Genomic DNA, 27,955 nt, shown 5'->3' with positions numbered 1-27,955 from the left:
CAACCCCTCTTTCTGGTGTGAGTATCCCAGGCAGGTCGCAGGCTGGTCAGTTGTATCTTATTAAACCAGCATGGAGTGCAAATGCTTTTCAATTAGGGACCAACTGGCTTTAGAAATGGGACAATTTCTTCAGGATGAAACAAACTCTTAATTGGTACACATGCCAAATATTTTGATAACATCTTTATCTCCAAATCAGAATTTTGCAGTAATGGCTATTAATGAGGAAACGTGCCTGTATCTTTTCAACAGAGATGAAATGCAATGTAAGTGGTGCTGTGTGATTGATACAACTTTCCTGAGTTTATGAAAGTCAAAAGACATGAAATAATAAAAAATAAAAACACAAAACTACAGTATGTCTTTTAAATAACATGACTCCTTTTGACAGCCTGTATAGTCTTTGGTCCCATTCTGACGCTTGCTTCCCTGGAACGGGAATGTCAAGGAGCAGCTCGGTCTCACGACTCTCTACGCCGCTGAGAAGTTGGATCTGATGGAGTCCTCGCGTAGCTGGCGATGCTTCCCGATGTCACACTCCTCCCTCTGCGTCCGCCGCTCAATGGTGATCCTGTAGTTCTTCCTACACAACAGCAAAGCCACAGGGGTTTGAATTCATCTCAGGTGGGTACAGTATCTGACCAGTGAGCGAAAGGTTGCTGGCTCAAGTCCAGACGAGGTCAGGAGGTCACAAGTCAAATACTACTATTAGTACTACTACTATCATACTGTACATGAGCGAGTAGTGAAATGTTCTTCCGAAAGCTCCAAGATACTAAGCAATAAAGAGGTACAAACGTATAATAGACTACTATTTTGTTCATGTAATTATGGTGTGCACAAATGACGTTTTAAAGGGGTAGCAACTGCAATGGTCACGCCCTCGTTTCCTTTTGCTTGTCTGGTGCCATCTCCCTAATGAAGGCAGGAAGTCTGTCTGCGTGCATGTCTGTATCTCGACTTGCTGGACCACAGAGCAATGTATGAATTTGAACTTCAGTAGGTCTATTGCTCAGGACCCAGAGATGTGCATGTGCCCGTGTGAAGTAGGAAGCAGGAATTGAGGCCGCTGTGGCGATAAAAAGTAGTTCCGCCACGCGGAAGGATACGATCCACTCCAGTGCCACTGTCAACCCCACCCTGTAAACCAAGGTGTGACTTACAATGCTACCAGGGGCTAGCTAGCAACAGAGCCTGTCATTGGCATTCTAGCTTACTGTAGGAATAAATAAAGGTCAACATACCTAACAAACAGAATATGTTCCATATCCATTAGAACAGAATGTTGTAGGCATTATGTTTGTCCTTCCACTTTCACCGTGCTATATCGCCATGGTAATTTATGCTGGCAGGTTAAGTTAAGAATACAGATCAAAACGTATGAAGGACTTCCTGTTGACTGATCAATTCACTTTGAAAATGGCATTGGACGTTAAGATCCCATTTGGAACTTCTGGGTGTTAATAAAAAAATAATCTCGCAAATAGTGAGAGGTTCTTTTAGAGACCGACAAAGCCCTCTTGGGCTTTTTCTGATTTGATATGAAGGTTTGGCTTTGTTGTGGAATGGCTTTGTCAGATGATGTTTTGCCCGAAATTGTGCGTCTGCAGCTGAAAGAATAAGATATAGGCATAGGCTACAATTGCTTTACACAGCATAAAAATATATATAACCCAATTATAGAGATAGATTACTTGTGTTCATGAGGATATTGATAAAACACATTCACACTAAAGGCAATATTTTGTCAACTTTCCTTACTGCCTTTGACAGCAGCGACTGTGTTGCGCCTGGATAATATAGTTCATATTTCTATAATATTGCTCCTCTTGTGTAAAATGTGGTGGACGGAGCATGGAGCATGGCCGTGTCCAAATACCCATACTAAGGTTGCGATTGCTCATTTCGTGCAAATACCTCCCCTTTTACCGTGAACATGCTCGTAGCTAGATTGGACCAGCTGGGTAGACTTAATGAGTTGATAGCCACCGTTGTGGTACCGTTCATCTGTGATTGTTGTTGTTTGGTGTACTCGAGCGAGCTAGCAAAAGGTTATCCTGGATTTGTTGAAGTAGCGTCATAGTACAGGGCCCTGGTGTAATGGCAGGGGCTGTTGTGAATGAATCATTTATAGTTTGGTTTAGTTGACTGTAAGCTAGAATACATCGTGGCGCCAGCAATTAGAAGAGTCCTCATGTCTGTCTGTCTCTAGTCTCATAAAGGGGCCATGCCATCAAAACATGCTTTTTCATGTACTCCATTACACTTGCACCTCAGAATTCTTTTTTAATCTTGCAACTCACGGCACGGCCCCAACCCATTCATGAGAGATGCTGGCCTACTCTCTCTACATCCTTCCAATCAAGATAAGAACACATCTACAGCATCATCACAACGATCAATCAACAATGCCACTAACAAACCAATCAATCAATCAATAAATCAATTGAACGTGTTATTATTTATGTGGATGAGAACATAACCCTAACCCTAACAAGAATAGCAAACACAAACCAAAATCCACCAAGCAATTGATGAGGAACCCTAAACCAAGAAGAATTGACCATCCTCTGTCTCGTGCACATGACCTGATCTCCTCCATGCTCCCAGTTCTACTGGAGGTCCCAGACTGACACCCCCTGAAAAACCTGTTCAACAACTTGGACTGTCTGGAGTGGATAGAACAATCCCCACCCAGTCCATCAGAACCCCCTATGGCCTCACAAGAACAATCCCCACCCAGTCCATCAGAACCATCAGAACCATCAGAACCCATCAGAACCCCCTATGGCCTCACAAGAACAATCACCACCCCAGTCCATCAGAACCCCCTATGGCCTCAGAAGAACAATCACCACCCCAGTCCATCAGAACCATCAGAACCATCAGAACCAGTCCATCAGAACCCCCTATGGCCTCAGAAGAACAATCACCCCCCCAGTCCATCAGAACCCCCTATGGCCTCACAAGAAATAACAGATACCAAGAGTAGAATTTCAAACTGACGGTCTCCCGAATATGCAGGAATTATGAATGGGCAGATTGGGTCTCTCTGACAAACTTTTTAAATGGTTTTAAATGGGTTTAAATGAACAGGCAGGGAACAACACAGAGAACACAGTCCTCTGGTCCAGAAACAATCTCTTACCTGAAAAAGTAGAACGCCATAAGAAGTGCAGTTCCTAGAAGGGCCCCGACGATGATCCCAGTCACAGCCGAGACCCCGAGTCCACCTGCTTGGGAGAGCAAGGCAGGCCATTAGGAAGTAAATAATGAGCCAATAACCGTCTGTTGAGGTACAGATACGGTTTTCTCTCCACTACATATCACACAGTACAGTATGAGAACATCCTATACAGTGGTACAGCATGGGTCCATTACTGGGTTTGCAATAAGGGGAAAAGCAGTGGAGATAATTTACATGATTTGTCTGGCAGCTGTGTTTGAGCACTTCGGTGTCTTCCCTTCAACGTGAAGTGCTCACTGTCGAAGGCAGGCAGCATCTGGAAGCTTCCGTTAATGCCAAAATAGTTGCATACCACCTGGAAATGTAAGTTTGCCTCATGTTACTCTTTGATACTGATATGATATTACCCGTCTTTCTTTGATCAAACCTTAAGCATCCTAGTTGTCCCTCTCCTTGCACATAACAGATGCAAGAAGGAATAGAGCATCATAGGACAACCGCAGAAAACCCCCCAATAGTCCAATAGATCTGCTACACCACAGTGTTTCCTGTGGATTCAGGGCTGAGGGAAGTGTCCACATAGGGAAGTGTCCACATATTTCTGATCAGACAGAGAGGGCGGAGCTGTGGTGCTTTGGTGTGTTCTTACCTCATACGTGCCTGCCTCGGGGTTTGTCATGGCCATCACAGAGAAATCCCCATCTCTGTCACCATTGGCATCGATGGACACCTGGCCGGCAATCCCTGTCCGACAGCGTTTAGGGAATGAGGGAATCAATTAGTGACCGAAGAACACCTGGACATTTCAATGAAAACAAGAGTGAGACACACAGACAGAGAGAGAGAGAGAGAGAGAGAGAGAGAGAGAGAGAGAGAGAGAGAGAGAGAGAGAGATGTTGGGACGAGGGGGGGTCCGAGAGAGACAGGAATTCCAGCCAATATAACAGGAAATCTCATCCGCCCCCCGCCATTTTTGTTGGCAAGCTCTCCAAGAATTGTAATTTCATCCCTGTGCCTGTGTTCCTAAATTCTTGGCATTTTTAAAATATTATTTCTTTTAACAAGAAAATATGACCCCATTCTTCACAACTCCTGCTGAACAAAACATTGTTATTTCAGGTTGAGAGCTGGCAATGTGGAGCTCTGGCCTTTTAACTGGCTTCGGCAGTGAACATCCGTTTTGTAACAGGATTCTAATGACTGCAGATGAAAATGGCCTACCTACTGTTGACTTGTCTTACTCACATTAGACAGCATTTTCACAGTATGGTAATGAGGGCCACATACAGTAGGAGAAGATAGGTATAGGACTGATAGGAAACCAGGGTCATAGAAGTCCTTGTTACTCTATGATGACAGCTGTGACAAGCTTCCTGGCGTAACCTGTCTTTGGAGGATTACCCAGTACATGTGATGTATCGCCTGCAATGACTAAACCCATGAGATGAAGAATAAGCGAAGTAGTCTGGCCACTGCTTAACTGCTAGAAAGGTCTAAATACTGTAGGAATAAACAAGCCAGTAATTGACAACACCGGTCCAGTTCAGGTAATGGATTGGCTAGCTGTGAGCCAGAACTCTGCTCTTGCTTCTGATCGCACTCCAAAAGTCTTTGACCAAGAACAAAACGATCCATCCCTTCGTAAAAATGTCAATTTACATTTGATAAGACAGTGAGACTGGAGATGTGGTAAAAGTGTCAAAGGCCAGAGATGATGCTGTGTTGGTGAGGGTGTTAGCTGTGTTGGTGAGGGTTTAGTGGGTGAGGGTGTTAGCTGTGTTGGTGAGGGTGTTAGCTGTGTTGGTGAGGGTGTTAGCTGTGTTGGTGAGGGTGTTAGCTGTGTTGGTGAGGGTGTTAGCTGTGTTGGTGAGGGTGTTAGAGGGTGAGAGCGTTAGCTGTGTTGGTGAGGGTGTTAGCTGTGTTGGTGAGGGTGTTAGCTGTGTTGGTGAGGGTGTTAGAGGGTGAGAGCGTTAGCTGTGTTGGTGAGGGTGTTAGCTGTGTGGGTGAGGGTGTTAGCTGTGTTGGTGAGGGTATTAGCTGTGTTGGTGAGGGTGTTAGCTGTGTTGGTGAGGGTGTTAGAGGGTGAGAGCGTTAGCTGTGTTGGTGAGGGTGTTAGAGGGTGAGGGTAGGATATTGACCTTCGAATCTGCGGTTCCTCATGCGGCTGGTGATGTCGGCGCCCTCCTTCTTGCTGGAGCCGTTGGTCATGGTGTCCTGCAGGGCCAGCGCATACAGCAGCAGGGCGTCGTGGAAGCCCTCCACAAACATGTTGATCTGCAAGAGAGTCCAGACCCACCAATCACCAAGGTTCAGGGGTCATCTCCACTCACTGAACATGGACACTCACTGTATCCTACACCTACATTCAGAATATTATATTCGATGTAAACTTTATGAGGTGGTATAGTCGTGGCAACAGGCTAGGGTTAACATGAGGATTTATTTGATCTACAGACACTCATGCCCTCAACAGACTGAACTGCAACCATGTTGAATACTGCATGCAACAATCTATCACAAGACCCTTAAGATAAAGTGCCACGTGACAGCTACTTCAGGCTAACACAAAGCAGCTTTATCTAAAGTAAAGACGCGTTTCTGTGTGGTTCACTACCTTACCTAATCTCCCCATGTTGAAACTAGCCTCTTATAGTGTTTACCATAGAAACAATACCATAGAGAACAGCCCAGTCCAACGGTCTCACCCACACTTTCCAACCTGACTACCAGGAAAATAATGAGTTTGTCCACAGTCCCTTATTAAACAATTTCAACATTATTTGTTTTCACAAGTAACCATGAAACCGGCAAGGATTATCAAATAGTTTTCCCACACTTACACCCAGTACAGCGTGTCATTGTGTGATGGTTATTGCATGATCGCTGGACCTGCTTGATATTTTAATGATGCAAATCAAGCCTCAATTACGTCTCGCGCCGTCCTGATTGATTCGTGGTGTAACTAAGGTAAATCCCACATCCATTTTCCCAAATAGTGATCATTGTGGTTCCTTTCAAAACATAACATTGTGACAACCCATTTGAAATTCTTGTAACAGTTTTTCCCAGAAATTAATGATCAAACATTGTTGAACGGATCTTGGAATATTCCCGAGGCTCTCCATTGGCGTAATGGCACGATGACTAGCGTGCTGCCAATAGTGATACCCACAAGAGCCGTGGATACCAAAAGACTAACACTAATACATGCTAATGTTATGATTGGGATCCATGTCCCATTCCATGTCTCTTCCAGCATCGACCCCCAGCGCACAGCCCAATCCAAACAGGCCCAAATCCCAGTGCAACACGGGACTGCAGCTCAGGGGGAATTCAATAACTGAGGAGGTGATGTCTGTATATTTACATTCACCTTCGACAGCCTATTAGCAGCGTCGGAGCCGGGAGAGGGCGATAGCTGTGGAACTCCTTTTTTTCAAATATATATATATTTTCTTATTTGGAACTTGAGCTACGGCTCATTCCTAGGTAGGGGGATGTAAAAAAAAAAAAGAAAATACAAAAACATATTTGAGCATGCTGATAGTACAAACCCTGCTGTGGGTTCATATCAGAGTCCGTTTGCTTTCTCAACACTGACAACACAATGGACTGCACTGTGGACATACCTTCACTCCCTCCAAACATATGGTAAAACCGTTTAAATAAAGGTGGGGGATTGCAGTTTTCCAAAAATAACCACATATAGGATAAAGATTATTATACAACAGTTCAGCAACACAAAATGCTTACTTGATCCATTTTGAAGTGAAAAACTAGAGCCCAGAGGACTACCTGTTTACTACAGAAGATAACGTGCTCATTGGTCAGGTTCTGTCCTGAGCAAAGCGCAGGAAACCAGAAACCGCACACTCGGGTCTAGATGCAAAAAAGGTTTCGTGGACGTTTTGGCCGTAGCCAAAGTCAAAGTCTTTGTCAAGATGTTGTTCCAGCCAACATGTTCTAACTGCATGATGTCACATTTTAGACATAATAGTTGTATTATGTGGAATACTGTACTTTGACAGATTCATCTGTACATTTAGTTGTTTTAGAAATACACATTTCAATACATCCTGGGTTAGGGTTATTCTCACTGCTTTTTTTCCGGACCAGATTCACGGTCACCCAGTAAGTACAGTTCAGTACCAGGGTGAGAGGTCCACTACCAGCAAGGTTCTGAGTCAAGTAGCAAATCCAGGTGGTTCATCTTGTGGTTGGGTTCAGGCATAGTTGTATGGGGTTGTATGAGCATTAGAGGAAAGTGGACTTGGCTGGTGTCCACCCTGGGACACTAACCCTAACCCACTAACCCACTAACCCACTAACCCTAACCCACTAACCCTAACCCACTAACCCTAACCCCTAACCCACTAACCCACTAACCCTAACCCTAACCCACTAACCCTAACCCACTAACCCTAACCCACTAACCCTAACCCTAACCCTAACCCACTAACCCTAACCCACTAACCCTAACCCTAACCCACTAAGCCTAACCCACTAACCCTAACCCACTAACCCTAACCCTAACCCACTAAGCCTAACCCCCTAACCCACTAACCCTAACCCTCTAACCCTAACCCACTAACCCTAACCCACTAACCCTAACCCCCTAACCCACTAACCCTAACCCTAACCCACTAACCCTAACCCCCTAACCCACTAACCCTAACCCTAACCCACTAACCCTAACCCACTAACCCTAACCCTAACCCACTAACCCACTAACCCCCTAACCCACTAACCCACTAACCCTAACCCACTAACCCTAACCCACTAACCCTAACCCACTAACCCTAACCCTAACCCTAACCCACTAACCCTAACCCCCTAACCCACTAACCCTAACCCTAACCCACTAACCCTAACCCCCTAACCCACTAACCCTAACCCTAACCCACTAACCCTAACCCACTAACCCTAACCCTAACCCACTAACCCTAACCCACTAACCCTAACCCTAACCCACTAACCCTAACCCACTAACCCTAACCCTAACGCAGGGCCCCTAACTTCAGCCCCTCACCTGACCCCGCCCCCGCCTAGCGAACAGTATCACACGTGTCCAATTACATGACAGAATTCTAATGTATTGCATAGATGACTTACTGTATACATGCACACATCCAGTAGTGTGACAAACCACTACAACTGAAACGTAAGTATGACACCACATCGCCACGGAAACCACGGAAACACACCGCCACGCAAACCGCCCGCCTTCAACACAATGTCTGCATCCCATCAAGACAGTATGACAGTTGTATTGTAATTTTACACAACACAATGGACTCTTGGAGACAAGACATGACTAACTATTATCTGCACTCTGGCTCAAAGGTCACCATGTACAGTAACTCTGGCTCAAAGGTCACCATGTACAGCTCAAAGGTCACCATGTACAGCTCAAAGGTCACCATGTACAGCAACTGTCTGATGGGTGGTTCAGGGACCTCTGACCTCACAGGGATTTCACCCTCTCCTCTGGGTGTGTTGAAGTGTTGCCGTAGAAGAAAAGACCTATTCAGAGACTAATTACTCCCACACAGACACACGCACGCACGCACACACACACGCACACACGCACACACACACACGTCCTTTTGGGACAGACACACAGGGGTTGCTGAAGTCAGTTCTGTCTTTTTGAGCAGCCTCGGATGGCTTCATTTACACACACACACACACACACACACACACACACACACACACACACACACACACACACACACACACACACACACACACACGTAACAGCCTCTACGACTTCCTTTGAATGATGAATTCCTGTTTATGATTATTAAAAACGTAATTATGTAATGCATTGTGGTGCACGTTGTTGACTGTTGTGTGTATCAGTGTAATTTATCAGTGTATAAATTATATGCATATTGGTGCTATCATGGACAGGTCTCTTTTCCGGATGAGACTAACAAATAAATGTTAACTTGCTAACTTGGCCATATTCTAGAGATCCTTTCCATGTTGACCTACTGTGTAATGTGACTATTAGCAATGCAGCAACTTGTTTTATGCGTCAAGAGGGGTAGAAGAGCTGTCTGGCAGGACCCTGAACATTAGGGAACAACTTCATGTGTCAATCAGAAGGGGATTATGGGCCAGAGGGTGATGTCAGGTTTGGCACATGACCTGGAGATGACAGTGGAAGATTTAAGTACAGTGTTCCTCGCATTGTGCGCCCTCAAAAGAGCAGAGCTGAATGACCAATCAGAATGGATAATGTGGCGTCTTACATAAGAGCCCCAACACGCATGATTAAACAATATGACAGCTGGAGACGCACCTAAGAACATAATCATTTATAAATGCTTAACAAACCCTCAAAATGTCATGGGACATTTTCTCCTTTCTCAATTGGCTGAGATTAAATGCTGGTGTACTTTGTCATGAAGCACTTAAAAACAGACGAAGATGAAGAAATTCACTATTAGCTGTTTAGGAACAAGCTGAGACTAACGGATTGAGGTTTGTTGATGGGTTTACTTGATGGGTTTAGTCATGAGAGGATCCGTCCTCTTCATCTGGTCTGGACACTGAGAGACTGAGCTCTGTCTGTCTAAACAACCATGTGTGATAATACTGCCTTCTGTCATCTCTCTCTCTCTCTCTCTCTCTCTCTCTAACACACACACACACACACACACATCTGCTGAAGTGTACTTGGATGCGCAGGGCGCTGTACTAAAGCGTTGGTCTCTCTCAGCGGGGATTAAAGCCTCTATTCTGCCCTGGTGCTCTTCACCGGAGGTCTGCTTCTCTCTGTCAGAGGCCTTCTGGTGTGAATCAAGAGCAAAATTAAGAAAAACACTGAAATAAATCAGCTAATACTTCAGATCAGAACCAGCTGTCTTTGTCAACCCATGTGTCTAGTCATGTTAGCTTCCCCCCTCTGTAGTCTATTTCTCCTAACTAGCCCACCGCTCTGAGACGTCTGCGCTGAGGCCTAATGCTCCAGCACAGTTGATACAGGTCAGCTCTGTGAGGTCTGTCTAATGCTCCAGCACAGTTGATACAGGTCAGCTCTGTGAGGTCTGTCTAATGCTCCAGCACAGTTGATACAGGTCAGCTCTGTGAGGTCTGTCTAATGCTCCAGCACAGTTGATACAGGTCAGCTCTGTGAGGTCTGTCTAATGCTCCAGCACAGTTGATACAGGTCAGCTCTGTGAGGTCTGTCTAATGCTCCAGCACAGTTGATACAGGTCAGCTCTGTGAGGTCTGTCTAATGCTCCAGCACAGTTGATACAGGTCAGCTCTGTGAGGTCTGTCTAATGCACCAGAAGACTTTATTCCCCTGTTCTTATGCAGGCCAAGGCTTGGAGGTACTTCAGCTTCAACAATCATGCTGTCAAGAGTGACAAAGTTTCTGTTAATAAGTCTAATTACTGGAGATTAATTTGGCCTCTGAGGGCTTTTTTTCAAGCCTCAACGCGTCCTGCCGGCGTCCTGATGACGCACGCGAGGGGAGCCGGGCCGCGGCGTCGGGAGAAACCCGACCCCAAGCTAAACACGCCGGCGCCGAGCAGCGTCATCAACCTGTACGGACCAGGAGCGCCAAACCACAACTATGGTGTCTAATTAATCCAGAGATGAAACATTCCCTGACTGCTGGGATGATATATTGTAGTGTACCTCAACAGCTCTGACTTTATGGCCGCCGTCAAGTTGTCAAGCATTCCTTCGTGATATAATCTACAGCTATGCCATGCCCTGCTTTTTCCACTCTTGGAAATGGGATTTGCATCAAGTGTTTGTAGCTGGCTAAGCTCTGTAAAAAAAAAAACCCTTTCATAATCTTTCCATTAGGATTAGAGGAGAACGCGTTGTTCACTTATTATTCTCTGGGAAGGTGTCAGTTGTGGATGTTGAAGCAGTCTGATTCATGTTTGCATTCCTGACTGAAATCAATGATTGATTTCAGATTCAGTGATTCAGTCTTGCTCCCGTTTTATAAAGCATGTCATGTACTGAGTCTTATAGCAGTGCTGTAATCCAACACACCCACCTACTGGTTGGGATAGCATATCAATATTTGGGATATGGAAATACACTCAATTAAGCATATGGTCGGGAAGCTCTGCTGTCTGATCACATCTGGACTTTTAGGTCAGTGATTTTCCTTCTCACCGTGGAAACAAGGTTAATTTTTACTGCTGGACAACTGTGCTGTATTGTAGGCAGAGGGGAACTGTGCTGTATTGTAGAAGAGGACAACTGTGCTGTATTGTAGGCAGAGGACAACTGTGCTGTATTGTAGGCAGAGGGGAACTGTGCTGTATTGTAGGCAGGGGACAACTGTGCTGTATTGTAGAAGAGGATAACTGTGCTGTATTGAAGGCAGAGGACAACTGTGCTGTATTGTAGGCAGAGGGGAGTTTGGGGGAGTGTGTGGTTGTGTGTGGTTGTGTGTGGTTGTGTGTGGTTGTGTGTTTGTGGGAGTGTGTGGTTGTGTGTTTGTGGGAGTGAGAACACAAGTGGCTTTTCCAGGGTCCTTAACTCAGTCTCTCCTCTCCTAGCCTGTCAGGCCTGATGCATACAGGAGCTTCCCAGAGGCACCGTTCACTCTGCTCCTGATCAGCAGGAAGGTCAGTAGTCAGTAGGTCAGTAGTCAGTAGGTCAGTAGTTCAGTAGTTCAGTAGTTCAGTAGTTCAGTAGTTCAGTAGTTCAGTAGTCAGTAGGTCAGTAGTTCAGTAGTCAGTAGTTCAGTAGTCAGAAGTTCAGTACCAGTAGTTCAGTACCAGTAGTTCAGTCGTTCAGTAGTTCAGTAGTTCAATAGTCAGTAGGTCAGTAGTCAGTAGTTCAGTAGTTCAATAGTCAGTAGTTCAGTAGTCAGTAGTTCAGTAGTTCAATAGTTCAATAGTCAGTAGGTCAGTAGGTCAGTAGGTCAGTAGTTCAGTAGTTCAGTAGTTCAGTAGTTCAGTAGTCAGTAGTTCAGTAGTTCAATAGTCAGTAGTTCAGTAGTCAGTAGTTCAGTAGTTCAGTAGTTCAACAGTTCAATAGTCAGTAGGTCAGTAGGTCAGTAGCTCAGTAGTCAGTAGGTCAGTAGTTCAGTATGTCAGTAGTTCAGTATGTCAGTAGGTCAGTAGTTCAGTAGTTCAGTAGTTCAGTAGTTCAGTAGTTCAGTAGTTCAATAGTCAGTAGTGCAATAGTCAGTAGTTCAGTAGGTCAGTAGGTCAGTAGGTCAGTAGGTCAGTAGGTCAGTAGGTCAGTAGGTCAGTAGTTCAATAGTCAGTAGTTCAGTAGGTCAGTAGTTCAGTAGGTCAGTAGTTCAGTATGTCAGTAGGTCAGTAGTTCAGTATGTCAGTAGGTCAGTAGTCAGTAGCTCAGTAGTCAGTAGGTCAGTAGGTCAGTAGTCAGTAGTTCAGTAGGTCAGTAGTCAGTAGTCAGTAGATCAGTAGGTCAGTAGTTCAGTAGTCAGTAGGTCAGTAGTCAGTAGTCAGTAGTTCAGTAGGTCAGTAGTCAGTAGGTCATTAGTCAGTAGTTCAGTAGGTCAGTAGTCAGTAGGTCAGTAGTTCAGTAGTTCAGTAGTTCAGTAGTCAGTAGGTCAGTAGTCAGTAGTCAGTAGTTCAGTAGGTCAGTAGTCAGTAGGTCAGTAGTCAGTAGTTCAGTAGGTCAGTAGTCAGTAGGTCAGTAGGTCAGTAGGTCAGTAGATCAGTAGGTCAGTAGGTCAGTAGTTCAGCAGTCAGTACAGTAGGACCCCACTCATCCGAACTTTAGAGATCCGAACCTCCCGGTCTACCGGACAGGCTTTTTTTTAGCCTGCTATCTGGTTACTGGTGGGATTTTCATTACAGTACTGTATCCTACTGTGAATAAAAACAGAACTGTATGTAGACCTACATGTTGCCTGTAGGCTGTAGCCTACTGTCACGTTTCATTTCTTCTAATGTTGAGCGCAAAACGCAAACGAGTCTGCTGCGCGAGAGCTGCATTCCTTGGTAGCCAGAAAGCGCGTCAGCAACCTGAAGCAGAGCAGCATCGAGTCATTTTTCGTTCCCAGTTAATGGACTTCAGGAACACAGACGTGTTGTGGGCATGTAGATTAGCCTACTAGACCTACTGTATTTGTTAAATAATAGCCTACAGCCTAGGCCACGTTAGCCTACATCGGTTGTTTTAGAGACTTTCTTTTAGGCTACAATAGCCTAAGACACGACAACTTGTCTGTCATTTCATTTATTTATTTATTGATTATCATTTGCTCTAATTGTTCTAATGTTGGGTTGTTTTTAGGCTATACCATTTTGTTCTGCGAATACAGTAGTCTATCGATGCAGCGTACGCCTCATTTGAGAATAAAGTAGGCTACTGTATTTGATCAAAGCACGCACTCAAGTGGAAATTCGGTTATTTTATTATAGGCTACTGTAGGTCTATTATAGGCTAGGCTATATGAGTTTAGTTGGCTATTTGATTGTAGTCTGGATAACAGGGTAGTAGTGTGGATAACAGGGTAGTAGTGTGGATAATAGGGTAGTAGTGTGGATAATAGGGTAGTATTCTGGATAATAGGGTAGTAGTCTGGATAACAGGGTAGTAGTGTGGATAACAGGGTAGTAGTCTGGATAATAGGGTAGTATTCTGATAATAGGATAGTAGTCTGGATAATAGGGTAGTATTCTCATAATAGGGTAGTAGTCTGGATAACAGGGTAGTAGTGTGGATAATAGGGTAGTAGTGTGGATAATAGAGTAGTAGTGTGGATAATAGGGTAGTAGTGTGCATAATAGGGTAGTAGTGTGGATAACAGGGTAGTAGTGTGGATAATAGAGTAGTATTCTCATAATAGGGTAGTAGTCTGGATAATAGGGTAGTAGTCTGGATAACAGGGTAGTAGTGTGGATAATAGGGTAGTAGTGTGGATAATAGGGTAGTAGTGTGGATAATAGGGTAGTAGTGTGGATAATAGGGTAGTAGTGTGGATAACAGGGTAGTAGTGTGGATAATAGGGTAGTAGTCTGGATAATAGGGTAGTAGTGTGGATAATAGGGTAGTAGTCTGGATAACAGGGTAGTAGTGTGGATAATAGGGTAGTAGTCTGGATAATAGGGTAGTAGTCTGGATAACAGGGTAGTAGTGTGGATAACAGGGTAGTAGTCTGATAATGGAGTAGTATTCTGATAATGGTGTAGTAGTGTGGATAATAGGGTAGTAGTCTGGATAACAGGGTAGTAGTGTGGATAACAGGGTAGTAGTCTGATAATGGAGTAGTATTCTGATAATGGTGTAGTAGTGTGGATAACAGGGTAGTAGTGTGGATAACAGGGTAGTAGTGTGGATAACAGGGTAGTAGTGTGGATAATAGGGTAGTAGTGTGGATAATATGGTAGTAGTGTGGATAATAGGGTAGTAGTGTGGATAATAGGGTAGTAGTGTGGATAACAGGGTAGTACTGTGGATAACAGGGTAGTATTCTGGATAATAGGGTAGTAGTCTGGATAACAGGGTAGTAGTGTGGATGACAGGGTAGTAGTCTGGATAATAGGGTAGTAGTGTGGATAATAGGATAGTAGTCTGGATAATAGGGTAGTAGTCTGGATAACAGGGTAGTAGTGTGGATAATAGGGTAGTATTCTGGATAATAGGGTAGTAGTCTGGATAACAGGGTAGTAGTGTGGATAATAGGATAGTATTCTGGATAATAGGGTAGTAGGCTGGATAACAGGGTAGTAGTGTGGATAATAGGGTAGTATTCTGGATAATAGGGTAGTAGTCTGGATAACAGGGTAGTAGTGTGGATAATAGGATAGTATTCTGGATAATAGGGTAGTAGGCTGGATAACAGGGTAGTATTCTGGATAATAGGGTAGTAGTCAAACCCCCCAAATTGTATCACCTTCTCTAACCAATAACACAACTATTATCTCCTAGATAGTCACTGATTCAGTGGGTATCACCAACCTAAGTACATTTGTGAGGGAGTACATTTACACCTACAGAACAAAATGACCATTCTCTGCTCTATGGGCTGGTTTGTGACAAAAGACAAAAAGTACTTGATTAAAGTATTTTGATAGAAATTGATTGATGGGTTAAACTTGAAGCGTGAACACAAAGTTTAGAGTGATCTTTTTGTACTGAAGTCCGTTAACTGTTAAGGGGGTGGCACAATGCGAGACTTGTGTGAACCCTGCCACCCTCACAGCCAGCCACACATTCATATCTGAGATGAGGATGTTCTTTGTTTCTGAGAGCTGTCACCGGCCATACGGACCGCTCACCAGTTCTGACACATCCCTGCCCACGGGCTCCTTACAGAACACAGCCCACCATCCCGGTCCTTTGTGGACTCTGAGTGCTTTTTAGTCTGGCATTGAGCCGGTCAGCCGCATCAGTCAGGCCCTCCCGTCAGGCCTCGTTAACCTTGCCTGCTCCAATCGTCAACAACTGTTTGTTCCGACATGACAGCCCCTGCTGCTCTGGTTTACAAAGGCTTTGATGACTGTTCAATACGAGCTGACATGCAGGGCTGAGGACAAAACCAGCAGCCACGCCTCCACCTCCTTCCCCCGGGGGGCTGCCTCCAGACGGGTTCGACTCCCTGGGCAGCCCCTTTCAGCATGCCTCACACAGCAGCGCGCTGGTCCCTGACTCCGGGGCTAAATGAGGCCGTGCCTGAAACTAATCGATTAGCCTCGGAGAATTACAGGATCACTCTGTGAGGTGTCCTGGTGAACGCGTTGGCAGGTTTAGAGATTTAGAGATGCGTTGGCAGGTTTAGAGATTTAGAGATGCGTTGGCAGGTTTAGAGATTTAGAGATGATGTTTAGAGGTTTAGAGACTAGATTTAGAGACGCGTTGGCAGGTGTAGAGACTAGATTTAGAGACGCGTTGGCAGGTGTAGAGACTAGATTTAGAGACGCGTTGGCAGGTGTAGAGACTAGGTTTAGAGACGCGTTGGCAGGTTTAGAGACGCGTTGGCAGGTTTAGAGACAGAGTTTAACTGTTGAACAGATTTTATATTCTGTGTTCATGCTGTATATGGGCCGGAGACAGTTAACAAGAATAAAGAACGCAATGGAGAATTATGAGGCAGGTTTGTGTGTGTGCACGTGCATGCCTGTGCGCGTGTGTGCGTGTGTGTGTCTGTGCGCGCGCGTGTGTGTATCTGTGCGTGCGTGTGCATGTGTGTGTGCAAGATGGGGAGCTTATTCTCACCAACACAGTGAGAAATCCCCTGTAACCTAGTGAATGCTTGTCAGTCTGTCGAGCTGGATGATGAGATTAGGATTATGAGAGGAAGACAAGGTTCCCCTTCAACATCATCTAGGTCCGTAATGTTACAGTACGTCCAAGTGGGTTATGCAACTGTTTACCCCGACTCAGCGAGCTGTGTTTACCCAATCACCACAGAGGCTTTGCAGTGTTCCAACACACAACTGGAACCTACAGTAGCAGTCCGGACCGACAGGCCTCACACCGACACGCTGACCCGACCGTCATCACGCAGTCCGGACCGACAGGCCTCACCCCGACACGCCTCACACCGACACGCCTCACACCGACACGCTGACCCGACCGTAATCACGCAAACACTGTGCTCATCATAATCATGTGTGAAACAACGGTATTCGAGGAATAGCTATCATCTTGCACTGTGCCAAGGGTCATAAGTCACTCAACTGGACCGTTATCCAGTCATTTGGCTCTTGTCCGGAACCTGATGAAGTAGTATTACATGCTATATGGCTCTGAGTATTCATACTGTGGTAGCACGATTTCAGACCAGATGCCAGGATGCACTTTTACAAACTTACGTACATCGTCACAATCTTTGCAGTCGTGGAAGCCTGCTTTCTGGATGGACTTCTTCACTTCCATGGAGAAGTTCTCAAACTCGGGCTTGACGGAGCGTAGCAGGGTCACGCTGTTGAGGGAGGCGTAGGCCTGGCGTGCCTCCGAATCGTATTTATCTCCTCGCTTCCAGGAGCCGTTGCCTAGAAAAATGATGGGAAAGAAAAATGTGGGCATATTCTGTCCAGTTCTGACTGTGGGGTGACTCCTCCAGCCTGGTGTTGAGAAGCTACTGTACTGTATGGTGAGTCTAATCTCTTATTATCCCAATAACATCTGATTCAACTCCATCAATGTCGGCGGTTCGTCACCAAAGACCCGCTGTCAATTCCCAAATTGGGCCAAAAGTGATCATTTGCAAAATCTATTAATTTTGAAGTGAAACACGATGAAATCATGTATGGTTTAAGTTTGTTCTGTGGAGGACAGTAGCTCTACCGTAAGACGAGGAGTTGAAGAGCTCGATGTTGAAGAAGATGTAGCTGCCGTTGGTCAGTTTCCTTCGGTGGGCGGCTAGCATGATCTCTCGGACCAGATCTGCTCCGGCACACATGATCACGACTGAAACACACGCAAACACGCCATGTTACTAATGTACATACAGCATGAACCTACCTACCCACTGTATAACACTGACAGACGCAAGAGAACACACTTCATTCACTGTCCCTGTTAACAAAATAAATACAGAATTACCATATTTCATCATTATTGCTTTTGAACAAGAATGCCAAATCCAACATTTCTAATGGCATTACAAAGCAGTGGATCTTAAACACGTTACTGGACTGAGAATTGCATTAATGTTTGTATTTATTTGTTGTTCTTCTGGTCCACTGAGGGAAAATAAATAGTTTGAACATGTTTCACAGATCATGTTTCCAGAATACTTGGAAATAGAGAAAGCATGCTGTACTAAAACCTTTACAAGGCACCATGAAACACACACATACACACACACACACACACACACACACACACACACACGTTAGGTAATGTTTGCTCACCACCTCGCTCGGTCAGTCAGATAGCCTATAGCACTTCAACCCTCTCTCCTGTTTCACCTGAGAGAACCAGGCCAGACTGGGCCTGCAGGGGTCAGGGGTCATCTCTGATCTCCCAGGACACCTGGTGCATCTCAGTATGACGGCATTTGTGACAACTAATTCCAATGTATCCCATGACTACAGAAGGACAGAACATTTCTGGGTCTATAGGCTTTCTGATGCTCTGCACTAAAACACACCATCATTGAGCGATATATGATGTGCTTCTCTTAATAGATGACAGCACTGACAATATTTCTTCACTCGGTTCAAAACTCGGAGTTGTGTTTTCGGGGTAGACATGAACGCTTGCACACCCTGAGGCCCTCCTACATTCTATGTACGTCTTCAACATGATGACCTGCTGTGACCTTTGCCGTAACGGTTCAAAGGTCAATGTTTCAACTCGATAAACAACGTGCATTGAAGCCTGTTTTGTGCTGACCCTGCAGATCCCCGCTGTAAACACAACCCACACTCCACCCACTCGCCTGGAATTACACCGAACCAGGAACACATGAAAGAAAAAATGATTCCATCTCAGCTCAGAAGAAGAGCCAATTTACCTGAAACTATTTGGAGGCAAAACAAAAGAAGGTCAAGTATCCCTTACACATAGTATCCCTTACACAGCAGGGGTAGGAGATACCATCCCTTACACAGCAGGGGTAGGAGATACCATCCCTTACACAGCAGGGGTAGGAGATACCATCCCTTACACAGCAGGGGTAGGAGATACCATCCCTTACACAGCAGGGGTAGGAGATACCATCCCTTACACAGCAGGGGTAGGAGATACCTCTCCCTTACACAGCAGGGGTAGGAGATACCTCTCCCTTACACGGCTGCCATGTCGAATGTAAGCAATCTCTGTGAGGACCACTTCATAAACCCAGGAGCAGAGTAGCGAGCAACGCCGTCCTGCTCCTCAGCCGTGTACGAGGGCATGAGGCGATCAAATACCTTCCCATGGTGCACCGGAGAGGGTTAAAAATAAATAAACCAACAAAACAGGCAAACAAACAAACTGGGGGCATTTGGAAATAACCCCGAGTGTCCCGTTAATAGGGCAGATTCAGAGGCTCGCTGGAACATTCCCCACAACTCTGTCACTGTAGCGCGCCTCCTGAAATATCCCCCGAGTCAGTGGGACAAACTTCACCTCAGTACTGGCAGCACTGTAGCACCCTTTAATTAGGGCCCTGCGCACACACTACCGGCCCTGTGCGTGCTCCCTCCGCCACTCCCCGCGCCGCGCTCCCCGCCAGCAATATCTCACAAATCCTGGATTTTCCCTCTCGCTGCTACGCTGACGATAGTTACAGAGAAGCTCAGGAATGCCACAGGGGGCAACACACGGCCGCACTTATCGAGGGCTCACAGTGCGTTTTATGTGCCCGGGGCTCGCTGTAAAACTGCAGCGCGAGTGCATATGCAAAATAGGGGGGCCGTTGTGCCAACTTGTAATGCCGTCGCTACTGAAGCGAGGATTTATGGACTTTGTCCAGTTTGGCAGCAGAGTGGGAGAGGGGCAGCTACCTACCGACAGGGCTGGCCAGGCTGGTCAATCTCTCATGACCTCTCCGACCCATCAGGAGAGGAGCCACGTCCAGATTCTCAAAGTTATGAATGACAACTGCTAGGCAGGGTCTGGGGACAGCCCCCTGACAGTAAAACCAGTTCTCTCCAAAACACGAAGGGTTAAACAAGTTGAAAGTGTTCGGGAGCAGCTAATCACCTCCCTTCTGTTTTGTTGGGATTCTTGTTGGGATTCAAGTCTATGGTCTTGTTATGTTTGTAAAGATATACACTTTTGGAAGAGATGAGCTGAGATGAGCTTAACTAATACGGTTTTATATAACATGGCTTTAAATACGAGCTTATTTGATAATCATCATGATAACCGACCAGTGGGAGCTAATGGTGCAGGACAGGGAGACAAGGTCTTGGGGTATCAAACAGTGTCCTCTCTTCCATGGACAACGACATGGTTGACTATCTGAAACAGAACAAGAGAGAACTCCCAATCAATTATTCAAGTGATCAGCTGACTCAGGGCCAGTGGGACCATGTAGCCGGTTGTTTTTTCATTCCATGAATCTCATGTGCGTTGGTGGATAAGCCCCGGCCTGCACAGCGCCTTCACAGTTGAGAAACAAGCCAGCTCTGGTAATAACCCAGACCCTGTCAGCAGGTAATAACCCAGACCCTGTCAGCAGGGGAGGAATCACAACCACGACAGCAGCGCTGGAAACTGTCCCAATGACGTCTTCCAGCCTCACGCTGAGGATCCTGACTCAGTCCTGAGGCTACAGGAGAACCACTTGTCCTGAGGATCCTGACTCAGTCCTGAGGCTACAGGAGAACCACTAGTCCTGAGGATCCTGACTAAGTCCTGAGGCTACAGGAGAACCACTTGTCCTGAGGATCCTGACTAAGTCCTGAGGCTACAGGAGAACCACTTGGCACCCGAGCCCTTTGGTGGTGGAACAGCACTCCCAGGATGTAATAGGTTCCATTAATTGGAGAGAACACCTGTAAAGACTGATTTAGCTTTTCCAAAACAAGCACAAGAAGATTCACATTTTCCTTGAAACATCAATCTGGATGTCTTAATGCTTTTGGCTTTAGGGTTTCTCTCATATTCTCTAGTTCCAGAGCTCCCTCAGAGATACAGCAACACACCTCGATCACACCATAATGTATAGTGAGACATATATATATATATATATATTATTGGACAGTTTTTGAACATGTATAGTTATCTTATATGCTCTTGGGTATACTGTAAGCATTTGTGGCTTTAGTGCTCAAGTGCAAGTGAGAGACTGATTGACGACATGCAGCAACTCAATCCGTTCATGAGGCCACATGGATGACCACGTTTAACTGTTCAAGAAATGTTACACTGTTTTTTGAAACACGGGACACAAAAAACACAGTGTAGTAACACAATAACGATCGCGTCATAATGAACAGACTCGTCAGTGCAGATGAGTGGACGTTTCTCTTGACCTGTGACTGCTTGGGTCAGTAAACATGAAGGAACGCCAGGTTCCTGCGCACCTGCCAGTCTGAGACGCATGGGGAGCTGAAGGGGATTGAAGGGATGATCACTAATAAAACTGAGACTTGTCACTGGTCCTTGAATAAAATTCAGAAAGGCCCATTAAATATGTGCTGAAGCAGGTGAATACCTTCTCCTCTCCTCTCCTCTCCTCTCCTCTCCTCTCCTCTCCTCTCCTCTCCTCTCCTCTCCTCTCCTCTCCTCTCCTCTCCTCTCCTCTCCTCTCCTCTCCTCTCCTCTCCTCTCCTCTCCTCTCCTCCCTCAGTTGCTCAATCCTGCTCTGCAGAGAGCCCTTCAGTAAAAGCTCTGAGGCCAAAACCCTGCAAACCCCACAGCCAAGTGCCCAACATGCTTAGAATACTAATTCAAATACCAAGCAGGCAGCTTCCGTGGCACTGCACCATTTATATAATATATATGCAAATGTATCCAACAACTATGTCTGTAATGTATGGTAATGTAAACGGTAGCTGTTAAGAGCATGGGATTGCTGCCAACAAGCTGCTCATCGGTCCTGATGATCCACTGAGAACACTTCACTGCCTCAACTCTCTGGGGAGGAGAGGAGAACATAACACCTAACCCCAAACACCTAACCCGAAGAAGAAGAAGAAGAGAAGAACAAGAAGAAGAACAAGTCGAAGAAGAAGAAGAAGAAGAAGAAGAAGAAGAAGAAGAAGAAGAAGAACAAGAACAAGAACAAGAACAAGAACAAGAACAAGAACAAGAACAAGAACAAGAACAAGAACAAGAACAAGAACAAGAAGAACTGCAGACGAGGTGCATTATCCTGCCTGAGGTAAAAAAAAAAAAAAAAAAAAAGCCATGTTGCATCACATCCAGAGGCCCGACTTCAAGCCGACTAAGCTCTTAAACGTCACCCTGACAGCGTGCAAATGGACGTTCCATATCCAGCACGTTGAGTCTGTATAACTGAGGATGAAGGGACATGCAGGGGACAGTATCATGGTCTAAGTGCTGAAGTAGTATAGTTGTTTACATTGTAACAGTGGAGTTTAGTATTGACAGTAAATCAGTGTGTCCAGACCAGAACAGGCATATGTGCTGCTTTGAATGTGATTCCTGTTCATACAGTAATAATGTAGGAACCTGACGGTCTGTTACACAGAACCAACTGGGAGGGCGTCGTTGGAACCTGTCTGAAAAGGGCGGGCACAGTATCAAAAATACTTGGCAGGTGATTGGATGAACCATCTGTCTATCACGGTGCCGTATGGTATCAGTGCTTCTCGCTGTCGCCATGCCTAAACCACGCCCACACGGCCACGCCCACACGGCCACGCCCGCGACTGCCCGTAGCTCCTCCTCACGGGACGCTGATTGGCCCGAGTCAATTTAACTGGGAGCGCAAGCGGATGAATGTTGAGCCAGACTGACCTGAGAGAGATGGAATGTGAGCTAGCGTGATCAGGGCAGCTCACATACACACATAGCTTCATACACACACAGTACACACTTCAGAACACAACACTTCAACAAGTGACTGGCATAAAGCCAACATTAAATGATTATGAAAGGCCATCGGAGAATTTAGCCTTTACGTGCAACGATTTGCTTATGAAGAATTCACGAAGGCTCCATTCATTCAGTAACATGCACCCTTCAAAACTATGATATTATACATATACATACAGCCCAGAGGTGAGGATTAAAACACGGACACTTGTTGCAAGATGTGGCGAGAATGTCCAGTTAATCACATGATGTCAATAAACAGCTTCGCAGGGGGAGGGTTAGGTTAGGGGGAGGGTTAGGTTAGGTTAGGGGGGGTTAGGGTTAAGGTTAGGGGGGGGTTAGGTTAGGTTAGGTTAGGGGGGGTTAGGGTTAAGGTTAGGGGGAGGGTTAGGTTAGGTTAGGGGGGGTTAGGGTTAAGGTTAGGGGGAGGGTTAGGTTAGGTTAGGGGGGGTTAGGGTTAAGGTTAGGGGGAGGCCATGATCCCACCTGCTGGTCAGGTAAACACTGCCATACTGAGACCACATGACTCATAGTGACTCACAGTGATCTCTCTGACTCCCAACGCTCTCTCAGTTGAAGCCGGGTCACGTCAGTAAATATAGGGAGGGGTGTGTCTGGCCCGGCCTGGCCCGGTCTGGTCCGGTCTGTCGGTCAGAGGGGTCTTGGACGGCCTCCACGCCAGAGCCGGCTGTCCTGCCAAGCCACGAGCGCTGGGGGCTCCTCTGACCGCCTGAACACAGGACGGCTCAGAGCAAACGGCAGACATGGACGAGTTACGCAACTCTGTCTGACTGGGGGAGGTGGGGGCGGGCGTGGGGGGGTCAGGAGGAAGAGGATGCCCATCAGAGCTTCCTCCTCAGGCCCGGTCCGACGCCAGCGCTCCAGCGCCAAGGCGTGAGGTCTGAAGTGAAGGCTGGTTATTTAACGGATGGACGGAACGTCGGGCTGGGCTGGAGGCCCGCGGACGCAGGAGACCAGGCCGGGCTGGACAGCAGGCAGGGGCAGGGGGCAGCAGGCAGGGGCAGGGGGCAGCAGGCAGGGGCAGGACACCTGGGCAGCGCCAACATCAATACTGACACACATGGGGGGAGCTACCCCCCCCCTCCCCCTCCCGGCGCAGGCATCTTCTCAGGCCAGACGACCGTGACGGGGACAGTCTCACCACACCAGAGAGGGACGACCGTGACGGGGACAGTCTCACCACACCAGAGAGGGACGACCGTGACGGGGACAGTCTCACCACACCAGAGAGGGACGACCGTGACGGGGACAGGCTCACCACACCAGAGAGGGACGACCGTGACGGGGACAGGCTCACCACACCAGAGAGGGACGACCGTGACGGGGACAGTCTCACCACACCAGAGAGGGACGACCGTGACGGGGACAGTTTCACCACACCAGAGAGGGACGACCGTGACGGGGACAGTCTCACCACACCAGAGAGGGACGACCGTGACGGGGACAGTCTCACCACACCAGAGAGGGACGACCGTGACGGGGACAGTCTCACCACACCAGAGAGGGACGACCGTGACGGGGACAGGCTCACCACACCAGAGAGGGACGACCGTGACGGGGACAGTCTCACCACACCAGAGAGGGACGACCGTGACGGGGACAGTCTCACCACACCAGAGAGGGACGACCGTGACGGGGACAGTCTCACCACACCAGAGAGGGACGACCGTGACGGGGACAGTCTCACCACACCAGAGAGGGACTGGCATGGGAGAGACAGGCGATTGTTTGTGTGGGCGCAGCCACTGGTCTGTGGCTTCCAGGGGGCATGAGGGGGCATGGGGTGGCAGGGGGGGCATGGGGGGGTATGAGGGGGCATGGGGGGGTATGAGGGGGCATGGGGGGGTATGAGGGGGTATGGGGGGGTATGAGGGGGCATGGGGGGCATGAGGGGGACCTGAGAGCGCTCAAATCAGCACTCAGCTTCTCGCTCACAAAGACAGAGAGGGCAGGAGGAGGAGGAGGAGGAGGAGGAGGTCTGGAATAAACAGGTCTGGACTAGACGGGCGGACTAGACGGGTTCTGGGCTAGAGGGGTTCTGGGCTAGAGGGCTTTTGGGCTAGAGGGGGTCTGGACTAGACGGTGGACTAGAAAGGTCTGGACTAGATGGGTCTGGACTAGACAGGTCTGGACTAGATGGGTCTGGACTAGATGGGTCTGGACTAGATGGGTCTGGACTAGATGGGTCTGGACTAGACAGGTCTGGACTAGATGGGTCTGGACTAGACGGTGGACTAGACAGGTCTGGACTAGACAGGTCTGGACTAGATGGGTCTGGACTAGATGGGTCTGGACTAGACAGGTCTGGACTAGATGGGTCTGGACTAGACGGGTCTGGACTAGATGGGGTCTGGACTAGATGGGGTCTGGACTAGATGGGTCTGGACCAGGGGAGAGTGTCCAACGCTGTAGTCCAAACCTCTAGAACATCTAATACAGGAACATGCAGCTTAGGACCAGAGTTTGCAGGTGTGAAGGTTTTCCATGCATGAGACCCATCACAACACTATCAGACCCATCACAACACTATCAGACCCATCACAACACTATCAGACCCATCACAACACTATCAGACCCATCACAACACTATCAGACCCATCACAACACTATCAGACCCATCACAACACTATCAGACCCATCACAACACTATCAGACCCATCACAACACTATCAGACCCATCACAACACTATCAGACCCATCACAACACTATCAGACCCATCACAACACTATCAGACCCATCACAACACTATCAGACCCATCACAACACTATCAGCTGCACTACCTGATCAGTTCAGACAGCTTCTGAACTTCTGCTACATCTGACCGATTAACACGTCAAGACAGGTTATCCTCCATAGCCATGAGTAACTATGGCAACGGTCTAGATGCACCTGTTTTCGGCACAACGTGCAATTTCCCACTGACAGCATTAATTAGGCAGATATCTAATGAGCTGTTTAAGCACCTGCCGTTTAGACCCCGTGCATGTGAATGAGCAGGCAGCAGCTGTGACCAGCAGCTTCAAATCACACCGGGCAGAGATGTTACCGGCTCTTTAGTTTCTCAGGATGGACGCGTAGGAAAAACAGTCAGGACACCTTAACTTGAGAATATAGGAACCTTAACTTGAGAATATAGGAACCTTAACTTGAGAATATAGGAACCTTAACTTGAGAATATAGGATGGGAGCTGACGGAGCTAATATATATATATATATAATATAACATTTCCACATGGATTCCTCACATGCCACGAATGTTTGGCTGGTATCTGGACATACTTGTAATTATTTGGCCAGAATACATATTTCACCAAAATGTTTCCACTTCAACGAGGCGTTAAACAAGTTCCCTACGTGTTGTGGTCAAGGAAGGATAGAGATTAACATTAATTTAGGTTGTTGTGTGTGTAGACAAGCTACCTAGAAAAAACACTGTAAAAGTAGAGTTTTGCTCACCTTCATTGTCGTGGATTGAATTGATAATCTCGTCTATATTCACTTCTTTGGGGAAAAAGGAAAAGATGTTCATGTTATATTCCTCCATCTGCAGGACGCTGTGCACCCCTTCCAGGGTGAAGTAGCAGTTGCGCTCCTCCCGGTCGTCCTGCAGGATCAGGAGCGCGTCCTTCCAGCTGAAGTGATGGAACATAGCGGAGAAGGTTTCTGCCATCTTCAGGTAAGGAGGGGACACCCTGGTCAGGTGAGAGTATTCTCCACTCTTATTGCTGTAGCCGGTGGCCAGGGCGCCGGCGGTGATCAGCGGGATGTCCCAGTGGGACGCCATCCTCACCACTTGCGCGGCCGCGTACTCGCACACGGGACCGAGGATCAAATCCGGCTTTTTCTCGCAAGACTGATCCACCAGCGTGAAGAGAGCATCATTGCCACAGTCAGAGTTTTCATAGTGGATATTGAAATTGAGTCCAGAAAACTGCCCTCCGCTCATCCTCAGTCTCTCTCTGGCGTACTCTATGGCTGGTGCGACTCTTGGAATAGAGAATATGTGGGTGTTATTTTTTGGCAACAGCACCAATACTTCTATGTCTTCAGTTATTGTACTTGTCCTAACAGGTAGTGAAACCAACCAGAGGTACAAACAGAATGACATGAAACATGACATGATGCGGTTTTAAGTTTCTAGTAGGCTCGACCCTAATTAACAATAATGCAATATTGGATATGCAATTCGTTCTCTTTTTCCAGGTGAACTGCTTCTCCGGAGTTCACAGGTAAATGGGAAGACTCCCGATGTAAAAATCTAAATTGAATTGTCTGTTTCTCTTTGTCTAAATGAAAATGTCAAAATATATGGAGTATTTTATCCTGCATGTGGAGTCCTCTGTAGCCTTCTCAACTTGTTCAAAATCCCCCTCTATTTTCCCTGCTAATTCTGTTTCCCTGGTAATTCCTCTTGTTTAAATATGGGACCCGACCCCCACACGCTGGCTCCGGGGTGGACTCAGAAGCATCTCTTCATTAGTATTCCTGCGTCATCAGCGCGGCCCACCTCCTTCTTAAAGCTGCAGGGTCGCTTTGCAGACAAAGTCCGGAATTGTGCTGCTGCTCCACTGTACTGGGATAAGAGCGTGTTTTATCCACTGTACTGGGATAAGAGCGTGTTTTACCCACTGTACTGGGATAAGCGTGTTTTACCCCACGGCCAGACACCGGGACAGGCCAACTATAGGCCAGCTCAGAGACAACATGAGTGGCTTCGTTTTTGCAATAATGCATTCATTTCCAAACCAATAAAAGGAAATATTGCTTATAATGTAGCCTAAAGTAGCCTATATTTCTTGTGCTTGGGTTAGGCAACCATATACACTATTTTGATTAACCATCATTGATTCTCATACTTAAGAGTGATACATTAAGTTATTCAGTCTGACTCCATATCAACTAGAAATCTCACCCCATTGACTATAAATCAGCTTTCTTACAGATAATATACATGAAACAAGCTATTCAAGTGGATGTAACCTGAGGTGCAAAGTGCCAAGATGAACCAAATGGATCGAACTGGTCCTGCGTGCAGAAAGGGCTTTGACAGAGTGCCATCTGGTGGAGGTATGAGGTACTGGCTGAGGACACAGCACGGTACTGATCAGGACTGCTTCAATTACTGATTGATATCGTTTCAAATACTTACGATGTGCTTGAGTGGGCTCATCTGGCAGAATGGCACCAGTGGAAAAGCCCCTAAAAGTGCAAGTGCAAAGTTCAACCATCTAACATTCTAGCAAGTGATCAAGCAAACGCTGAACAGTATACAGGATAGTGATTCTGCTACTGAATGGCTCCTACTGTAACTAGACCTGCACTATCCTCTTCACCTGCACTA

General features: G+C 46.7%; 1 protein-coding gene across 1 annotated transcript; it reads right to left on the bottom strand.

Annotated features, from left to right (window-relative positions):
- Positions 1 to 212: 212 nt before the first annotated feature.
- npr3 (natriuretic peptide receptor 3) lies at positions 213 to 26,734 on the bottom strand (the record flags this gene model as incomplete). Its single annotated transcript, XM_084439237.1, has 8 exons — positions 213 to 583; positions 3,149 to 3,233; positions 3,422 to 3,542; positions 3,837 to 3,931; positions 5,326 to 5,461; positions 16,970 to 17,145; positions 17,441 to 17,563; positions 26,071 to 26,734. The coding sequence occupies 8 exons, from the start codon at positions 26,732 to 26,734 to the stop codon at positions 472 to 474; spliced, it is 1,512 nt and encodes a 503-aa protein (XP_084295363.1). The 3' UTR covers positions 213 to 471.
- Positions 26,735 to 27,955: the final 1,221 nt, after the last annotated feature.

The sequence above is a fragment of the Borostomias antarcticus genome, assembly GCF_949987555.1.
Source record: "Borostomias antarcticus genome assembly, chromosome: 6".
NCBI classification, from domain to species: domain Eukaryota; kingdom Metazoa; phylum Chordata; class Actinopteri; order Stomiiformes; family Stomiidae; genus Borostomias; species Borostomias antarcticus.
The sequence above is the reverse complement of the archived record's forward strand: the minus strand, read 5'-3'. Positions and strand labels throughout refer to the sequence as shown.